General features: G+C 61.6%; 1 protein-coding gene across 1 annotated transcript; it reads right to left on the reverse strand.

The window, feature by feature from the left end:
- Positions 1 to 1,516: 1,516 nt before the first annotated feature.
- On the reverse strand, positions 1,517 to 8,228 carry DUSP15 (dual specificity phosphatase 15). The gene is made up of 7 exons (XM_030503134.1): positions 7,741 to 8,228; positions 6,079 to 6,112; positions 4,262 to 4,344; positions 3,834 to 3,883; positions 3,175 to 3,249; positions 2,584 to 2,755; positions 1,517 to 2,424 (listed from the first exon to the last, which is right to left on the reverse strand). Exons 1-7 carry the CDS (start codon positions 7,759 to 7,761, stop codon positions 2,212 to 2,214), a joined length of 648 nt encoding a protein of 215 aa, XP_030358994.1. The 5' UTR covers positions 7,762 to 8,228; the 3' UTR covers positions 1,517 to 2,211.
- Between the last annotated feature and the right edge of the window lie 751 nt (positions 8,229 to 8,979).

Raw genomic sequence — 8,979 nt, forward strand, 5'->3', positions numbered from 1 at the left:
TCCGGGGTACTTGGCGCTCCCTCCGTGCTGCTCCCTGCACACGGAAGGCGAAGCTGCTTAACCCTTAAACTTTCCATGCCAAAATGAGCTTCAGGAGTCAAACATTAACTCACTGCTCACCCTGGCCTCGCCTGGGTTTTTCCAGTGGTGCAAACCAGACTTGCCAAAATAAATACCTTTTGCTGTGCCGCAGAGCTGCGCTGGAGGTGCCATTGCTCTGAGTGGGTTTACAGCGTGAAGAGGGAAACCCTGGGTGTGCAGCATGGCCTGGCATGGGGCTGACGGGAGGGTGCAGCCACGCACGAGGTGCACATCCATGCTGGGTGCGTGGTCCTGGGGTGCTGGGGGCGTAAAGGGTGCTGGAGAGGCCTGGCCTTGGGGATGAGGGAGCTGGGAGGAGAGCAGGACCCCACGGTAGAGGGTGCAGGTTACCCCATGGGCTCAGTGTCTGTCCAGCAAGGTGGGAATTGGGCTCCCAGCCTGCCTGGGTCACCCCAAGGCAGCAGCAGCCCTGCAGGTAGTGGGGAGGAACCATGGACCTGAAGCTCAGCCGAGGAGCTGCTCGTGCAGGAACCTCCGGGCTCCCAGGAGCTGCTGCAGCACCTCCTAAATTACCCTCCTGCAAACAAAAGGGAGCTTTAGGGTGCCAAAAGGTGGAGCTTGGCGTAACGCATCCGGTGGGTGTAACGCCATAACCACCACCAGCCCCTCCTGTCCCGCCGCTCTGTGCATCCCCTGCAGCTCCCACGGCATGAGGGGCCCAGCACTGCCCCTGTCCCAGCACGGTGAGCACTAAAAGACCCTCAGGATACCCAGCTGGGTGCTCCCCTTCAGCCACCAAGCAGGGCTGAATGAGTGGTTAATTAGTTACTGATGGGCATGCTCTGCCCCATGCTGGTGCCTCCTGGGAGCAGGCAGTCCCTGCTTCCCGGGAAGTTCCTTCACTGTGGCACCACATCACACACAGAGCTGGAAACCCCCCTGCAGGCACTTGTCCTTGTCCCTGTCTGGCTCCAGGGGGACACCCTCCCTCATGGGAGAGGGGTGACAGGGACCCCAGAACCATGATCTGCCTCCCAACAGAGATGCTGATGACCCAGATGGGCATCCACAGCATCTTCCCTAGCTGGGGCTGTGCCCCAGGGAAAGGTTTAAATAGGGCAGGTCTAGGGAGGAGCTGGGGCTTGTGATGCTCAACTGGTGCCAGGCTCCCAGTGCTTCCAGCAGGCTCTTGGACCTGGTGCTCCCAGACCTGGTGAGTGAAGGGGCTGCAGTGAACCAGGCTCCACGTGAGTGCCCTCCTGGAGCAGAGCCTGTCCCCATATAGAGCCCTGCTGTGGCATTTGGGCTTCTGGTCCCCCCATGTAATCTCCCTGCAGGGAAGCAGGGTGGTCCCCAGCCCACTCTGTCCTGGGCTGCAGCAGCCTCCAGACCTTCCCCATGCTGGGACCTTCCTCCTCAGCATCCCCCTTCTGACCCAACCATTGCAGGGGAGTCCAACTGTGCCCCAGGTAGATCATGGAGAAAAAGTGTTTATTACTGGGGGGACATAGAAAGTCTTTAAGCAAAATGGCTTAAGGCTCTGCTTTAGTGAGGTCTGGCCAAGTTAAATGCTTAGTTCCCACCTTTTATACAGATTGTGCCCTGGGATGGGTGGGAATGGGGTGCAATGGGCTCCTAAAGCTACAGTGCTCGCTCAGGGCTTGTGCTTGGCTGGGCTGGAGCTGGGCCCTTGCTGTGGTGGCATTTACCTGCTAACGCACCCACGTGTCCCTGCTCCACATCCACCTCGGCTCTGGGAGCTTGTGCTGCTGGTGGGAAAACCCGCACCCTGTGTACCCTGAGGGCCGTGCAGCGGGTACCCAAGTGCTAAAGCTGCTGCTGGCATCACCCGGGTGCTGGTCCCGCTGCACGAGGGACCCCCTCAGTGGCTCTGTGGGGACAGAGACCGGTGCCTCTCACCAGGTGTTCCCAGAATGCTGGATGTGAAGAGGTTGAGCCCACCGAGCGCTGCGGAGCCCAGCAGTGCATGTGAATCCCTCCCCGGCAGCCGGGAGCCAGGGCAGGGGATGGCACGCTCACACCCCAGAAGAGAAGAAGGAGCTGGGCTCGGTGTGGCTCCCTGCACAGTGCTCCCCAGCCTGCCGTGCGGCGGCTCCTTCGTCTCTCCCAGGCTGCTGGGTGATTCTCACTCCTCTCCCTTGGCTGGGGTCACTTCAGACAAGCCGGGATGCAGGAGAATGTCCTCTTCACCCGCAGCAGGAAGGGAGTTGTGCTCCTAATGTCTCTGGCTCTTGGGACCCGTCCTTGCAGTGCTCCCTCTGTCCTGGACGGTCCCCCTCTCCCTGCTGGCAGCAAAGCCCTTATTTCTTCCTCGTCGTTGAAAGGGGATGCCCCATACCTCTGCTTCAGGTACCTGCGGACCTGGGGAAGGAGGAAGAAGCAAACTAAGGCGCCTGTTTCCAAGGGCAGGTCCCAGCCTGCCCGCAAGGAGAGCAGGGAAGCAGCTTGGTCCTGTGGGGACCTGTCCTTGCTCCGGGACCCTGCTGCAGAGCAGAGCAGGGTGGCAGAGGCTGGTCCCACCTTGCGGGCTGCGCCGCCGCCAAACTCAGCCAGCTGCTGCCTGAAGCCGGGGTTGGGGTTGGCAACGGGCCGGATGGTCCTGATGGCCTCCAGCACCTCCTGGCAGCTCAGCTCCGTCACGGCCATCACGTAGGCGACGACCACGGTGGTGCTGCGGGAGATGCCAGCGAGGCTGGCGAGGGAAAGGGCCAGTGTCAGCAGCGCACCCTGACCCCACGCCTGCCCCTTCCATCACCCTCTGCTTCAGCTATTTTGGTTCCTCTTCTCTGGGAGCTTGGGAGAACTGAGCCCTTCCAAGGTCCTCTCCATCAGTGCCTATAAATACCCGCTCCTCCCGGGGCAGCGAGAGCAGCGGCTGCAGCCTGGCTGCCTGCCCCAAACCCCGCTCTGCTGCTTGCCCAGCGGCAGCAGGAGCTGCCCCGTCTCCAGGGCTGCCCGGTCCCGCTGGGTTTGAGTCACCAGCCACAGCCCAGGGTGGATCCATGGGCACGGGGCCCTCTGGCATGGGCTGGCTTTGCTCAGGGGTTGGGAGATGGATCTTCTCTGTTGCGTTGGGGGGACACAGCATCAGGCAGGGGAAAGAAGTGTTACCAGTGGACGAGGCAGTTCCCTCCATGCAGGCGACACTGGTGGATGAAACTGATGCATTCCTTGAAGTGCCTCTTGCTGGCAGGAAAAACAAACCAGACAGAATAAGGACTTCAGGGGTGGAACGGGATTTTTAGGCTGGAGGCAGAGCAGCCCTGTGTGTCTGGGGATGAAGCACTAACATAAACTGCCTGTTGCTTTACAGGCACTGCCAGCGGCTGCCGAGACCTGAGCAGCTCAGTGCTGTTGTTTCCCAAGGGAAGATGCAGGAGCCAGCTCAGGCCATGCTGAGAATGGGGACACTGCACTGGGGATGTTGGGGACTGCCCTGGGGACTCGTGTGACTTGTGCTGGGGCAGCAGGAGCTTGGCTGCTCACAGCTCCAGCCCTGCCAGCGCCCTTGGCCGGCTCCACAGCCTTCACCCACTCCAGGCACCTCCTCCAGGACCTGCTCCCCAGCAGCCACTGAACTGGGATGCTGCCAGGGTCCTGAGGTCCCCAGCACCAGGGCATAATGCCTTCAGCCTGTGGGTCACTGTATTTGGAGAGCTGGAGGCAGCACCTCAAGGGCTTGCGATGCTGTGAGCCCTCACCCCTGATGGCCTGTGCACCCCACCCCTCCTGCATGCCCCAAGCTGGTGCAGCCTTCCCAGGGTACTCACATGTTGGCCTCAGGGGTGTCAGGCAGGGGGATGCGGAGGTAGGTGATGTCCTGGAAGGCACAAAAGGGAAAGGAGGAATGCGGGTGCTGTGGTTGGGGTGTCATGCATGCTTGTAGCCGGGCTGTGGAGTCTCGCACCCCCAGCACAGCATCCCCTTGGCAGGGGAAGGCAGTGGGGGACAGGCAGCTCATGGGAGAGGATGGGAAACAAGATGAAGCTGGAAATGGGAACTGTTTCCCATTAGCGTTCAAGGCCGGGTTAAATCACACAATGGACAGTTTCCCATGCAGGGCGGCTGCCCAGCTCCTCTGGGACCACTGACCGGGGAGAGGTGTATGTGCTGTGGGGTGCTCAGAGGGGAAGGAAGACGCTGCAGCTTGGAAGGAGCTGTGGGGATCTACAGGGTGGCTTTGGGTGCAGGACCTTACCTGCAGCAAGGGCTGGGGAGATTCATGGATTGAAACGATGTGTGTGATCTTGTTCCGGGTTAGCTGCTCCAGGTCTTTGGCATCTAAAGGATAAAACTAGATATTAGCATGTATTTGTTTCTTACCCTTCCCTTCGCACAAGCACATCTGCCATGCTTCTGCAGACAGACAGCATGCAAAGCCTTGCTCCAGCATCACCCCCCCTGCACACAGCGGTGCAGACATGGGCAAATACTCAGATACACCCTGGAAATCTGGAACCCAAACCCCGTGATACCAAACCAGATCCTCCTCCCTGTGAGGGCACTGGACCCTGCTGCTCTGCTGGCGTAAGGATTCACACCTGAATGGGAAAACTCCCTCCTCTGCGAGCCAGCAGCTCACTGCCTGTGCTTGTCGCAGCGTGGGGAGGAGATGCGCTGCCTGCACCTCCCCTGTGCAAACACACACGTGGCAATGGGACTCGCTGCACCCTCAGGGATTATTTTGTCAACTATGGGAGTGGAGCTGCAGTGATTCGTGTCAACCATGAGTTCAGCTCCCTCTGCCTGAGCTCTTTGGCACCTGAGGGGTCTGCAGGACACACCTGAACAGCAACATGCAGCACTGTGTCCTCTCTGCAGCTGCATGCACAGAAACTGGGTCTCCTCAGCTGCCTGGGGCAATGATCTGCTTCTTGCTAATGCTCCACATGCCGGGCTGTGGTCGCGGTCACTGCCCAGTACAGTGGTGGTTACACTGGGAGGGGAACATGCTCCTCTTGCTGGCCGGGCAGCTTTGGAGCTGTCTCCCTTTCATGCCACAACCAGCCCGAGAGGAGGAGCAACATTTCCCATCCCATTGCTTTGGGTTTGTAAACGTTCACGTGGTGTAAAACCTTGGCTCGGGAATCCAGCCCGTGATGTGCCAACGGCATGATGTGAATTTTAATAGGAGTGAGTCTCAAGAGGGACATTCTGCGGGTGAGGCGGGATGGGGGGAGCGAGATGGGGACCTTTGTGGGGACTTGCACGGTGCCCATCACCTTCCCACTGCCTCGGGCAGGCAGTTACATTAGTGACACTGGTGTCAAGGCTGGAAGAGCTTTTGGTTGGAGAAAAAGTTTCTGAGCAGCCAGAGCTTCATGTAGGAAGCCTGAGACCTCTGTCCTCACCCTGCATTGCTTGGCAGAGCGACGCTCGGGTGGCATCAGGCCAAGAGCCCACTCGCAGGAACCCCTATGATGAATGTGGGCCCCTCTGCTCCCAGCAAGCCACAGCCCCCCCAGCCCATCCCAAAGTGCTCCATGGGGTGCAGGGAGCACAGGGTGCCCTGGCCAGGGCTGTTGCTCTGGCTCCAATGACATCGTCTTGGCAATTCCCACCAGTGGTTTTAAACTTTCTCACACTTCCAGCAGGAATCAAGCTGCCAAAAGAGCCATTAGGGAGGCAGGAGCACTAATAAATGCTGGTTTGTTGTGGCAGATGCCAGGACTTGGTCATGAATAGCCCCTGGAGAATGAAAACCCCTTAAAATAGTGATTGATGTGAGAAGGGGTGACTCTGCCTCTGGCAGAAATTCCCTCCTGAGGGTGGGCAGCCCTCTCCTGCATCTACAGCTGTAAAATTGGGGTGCGTCACCCCAAACCAAAGCAGAGGGATTTTGCCTTGTGTTTCCCATGTGCCTCCACTGCCACTGCTGCCAACACAAACCCAGCACAGAGCAGAGCACATGTGGGTGCTGGCAGGGCGTTGGGCAGCGTTTGCAGGCAGGGAGGCGGCAGCTCAAGCCCCGCTCCCCACTGGAAGACACCTCCACGGCGGCAGGGCCCTGCTTACCGATGAAGTTCCCAAGGTAGAGGCCGGGCAGGATCTGTGGGACACAAGGGGAAGGGACAGGGTGAGCAGTGACCTTGTGCCATGGTACCCACCGCACCAGGACCCGCACGGGAAGCAGCGACCCTGGCTAAAAGGCCAAAGTTCTGCCGTTAATGTGACCATCACCCGCCCCAGGGCAGGAGCGGTGGTGGTGCTGCTGATCCCGTGCGCTCCAGGGGCTGCTGCTGCTCCGGCACACAGCACACAGGGCTAGATGTAGCCCTGGCACCCTCACGAGTGCTGTGAGTCAGCCATGGCTTCTTTATTGCTCCTCTTCCTTATTATCAGTAAATTCTTTCTCAGGGCTCATTACCTGAGCTCAGCAAGCAGCGTACACCTTGTACAGACTTGGACTATACCCGTGGCTTGTGGAAGTCCTGCCGCCTGAGGGACAGGGAGCAACAGGCATGGGGAAGTCTGCAGGGGATGCAGCAGTTCCCCCTGCCAGCCCCCTGCTCTGCTCCCCTCGCTCTGTGCTGCAGGAAGCCTGTTTCTAACAGCCCAGGAATAGCTCGTTCTGGACATCGTGTCTTCATCTTATTTTCCTTGGGAAATTCCATTCCTCGTGATGAAAAGATAATTACGTGACGATGCCTCTGTTAATAGCACTGCAGATGCAGGAGGACACCTTCTTCCCCAGAGCTGTTTTATATTTTCCCTATCTCCCAGCCTGGGCAGCGAGGCTCCCGGGCTGTTCACCCCCGTGTCCAGCCGGTTCCCCTCCAGCTTCTCCCTCCGGTGATGTTTGGTGCCCAGGACCTGGGCAGGCAGAGCTGGTTCCCACCAGCACAGCTGGGCTCCCACTTATCCCACTGCCCACGTTTGGGAACGTTTCTCTTGGCTGAACAGCTTAAAGAGGGCTTTCTTTATGATTCATAACATTTTAGCCCAGTTTTCTATCAGCAGGGCACCGTTAGCTTGCAGCTGCAGCACTGAGAGGAGCGGGTGGGAGAGCGCCAGTCAGCAAGGGCAGCTCCCAAGGGCAGGACACCGAGACATGAACAGGGACACGTTCCCGTCCCCAGCACCCTTCTGACCCGCTCCTTGCTGGAGATAATGGGGCAGAACAGCCCTGTCTGCAGCACTGGGCACTTCCCTAGATACTGAATGGTTCTGGGGGGATGTTTAAAGCTTAGAACCTGGAGATTTTTGCAGGAAGAATTATCTGTTCAAGCTGTGACAAGGAAAATCTCAAACAACCGTAACACAGTGCCCGTCCCCTCTGCGCCGTGATGCTGAGCCCCACGCACAGCCCGGCCCCGCTGAGCAGGGGGTGCGAGACTGCAGGGTTTGGGGTCACACAGGGCTCCCGGTGCGTGCTCGGGCGCCGGTGCCTTGGGTTTAAAGGCTTTGGGAAAGGTTCCCCCCTCCTTCGGAGGCGCTCGCTGTCACCCCTGCCCTCCACACACCCCGGGTGTCTGTCGGGACGAGCCCCCGCTGCCGGCGGCGTCCCCGCCTGCTTCTCCTCCGGTTTTGCTCTGCCGGCAGGTAAACAGCCTGCCCGGGATGCGGTGCCGGCAGGTGAAACGCCGCCTGGCACCGCAGAGAGAGCCACCGGGCAAGCGAGTCCCACCGCCGCCGGGACAAGCCGCCCGGCATGGCCGCCCCAGCGCTCCCCGTTACCTGGCTCATGCCGTTTCCCATGGCCGGCAGCGGGCGCCGCGGGGGGAACGGGGCGCGGGTGTCCTTGTCCCCAATGCTGCCGTCCTCCCCGTCCCCAGGCGCGGCTGCCGGCCCCGCTCCGGATGCTCTCCGGTCGGGTTTCCGTCATGAAGAGCTCGGCTCTTGCGGCGAGGCCGAGCCGGTGGCGGCTGTGCCGGAGCAGAGCGGACCTTGGCCGCCGTCCTCCGCCGCTCCTGCCAAGGCCCTTCCCTGGATGCTCCGGTGCGGCTCTGGCCGGGAGCAGACAAAGGAGGAGAAGCTCCCCCTCCGCGCCGTGGCGTGGGAGCACGGGGCCCGCGCTGCCTGCTGCCTGTCGCCGCTGCCCGCCGCGGCCGCACAAGGCTGCAGTGTTGGGAGAAGAACAAAACCTTTGTCCCGCTCCATCAAGGAAGGTCTGTGTGACCACGCGGAGAAGCACCCGGCAGCGTGGCCACCCCTCCTGCGCCCACCCTGCCATGCCCACCCTGCCCTCGCCATGCCCACCCCGTGCCATGCCCACCCTGCCTGTGCCCGCCGTGTGCGAGCCCCCGGCCCTGCACCCGTGCCTGTGCCCACCCGCAGGCAGGCGCCGCAGGGTCCCACCGGGGGGTGTCTGCAGGAGTCTCTGGGATTCAGGGAATGCGGATCCCAGTCCCTGCCTGGCAGCGGGACAGCGGCAGAGCAGAGCCGGGGCTCCGGGGACCCCCGGACCTTGCAGAGACAGGGCTCTCCTCTGCCTGCAGCCCCGTCCTTGCCCCCCTGCGCCCTGCGGGTGCCCCACATGGGGCTGGGGACCTGGGGGTGCAGGGAGGGGGGACACGAGGTGGGGGACCTGGGGCACGGGGCGGGATGAGAGGGGGTGTGGGACACGGGTGGTGCGGGGGGGTTGGAGCACACGTGTGGCACCGAGGGGCCGGGGGGCGCTGAGCGGACCCGGGACACGCACCGGGCTCTGAGCCCCGGGGGGGGGGGTGGGTGTCACACCGGGGCGGGGACACACCGGAGGGGTCACACCGGGGGGGTCACACCGGGGGGGTCAGACGGGGGGGTCACACCGGGGGGGGGGTGTCACACCGGGGGGGTCACAAGGGAGGGGGTGTCACACCGGGGGGGGGGGTGTCACACCGAGGGGGGGTCCAGGCCCGGGTCTCCGGTCCCACGAGCGCCCCCTGCTGCACAGCGGCGCGGTTGCCATGGTGACGGTTGCAGCCTGGAGGGCGC

Source organism: Strigops habroptila, chromosome 13 (assembly GCF_004027225.2).
Source record: "Strigops habroptila isolate Jane chromosome 13, bStrHab1.2.pri, whole genome shotgun sequence".
Classification (NCBI taxonomy): Eukaryota; Metazoa; Chordata; class Aves; order Psittaciformes; family Psittacidae; genus Strigops; species Strigops habroptila.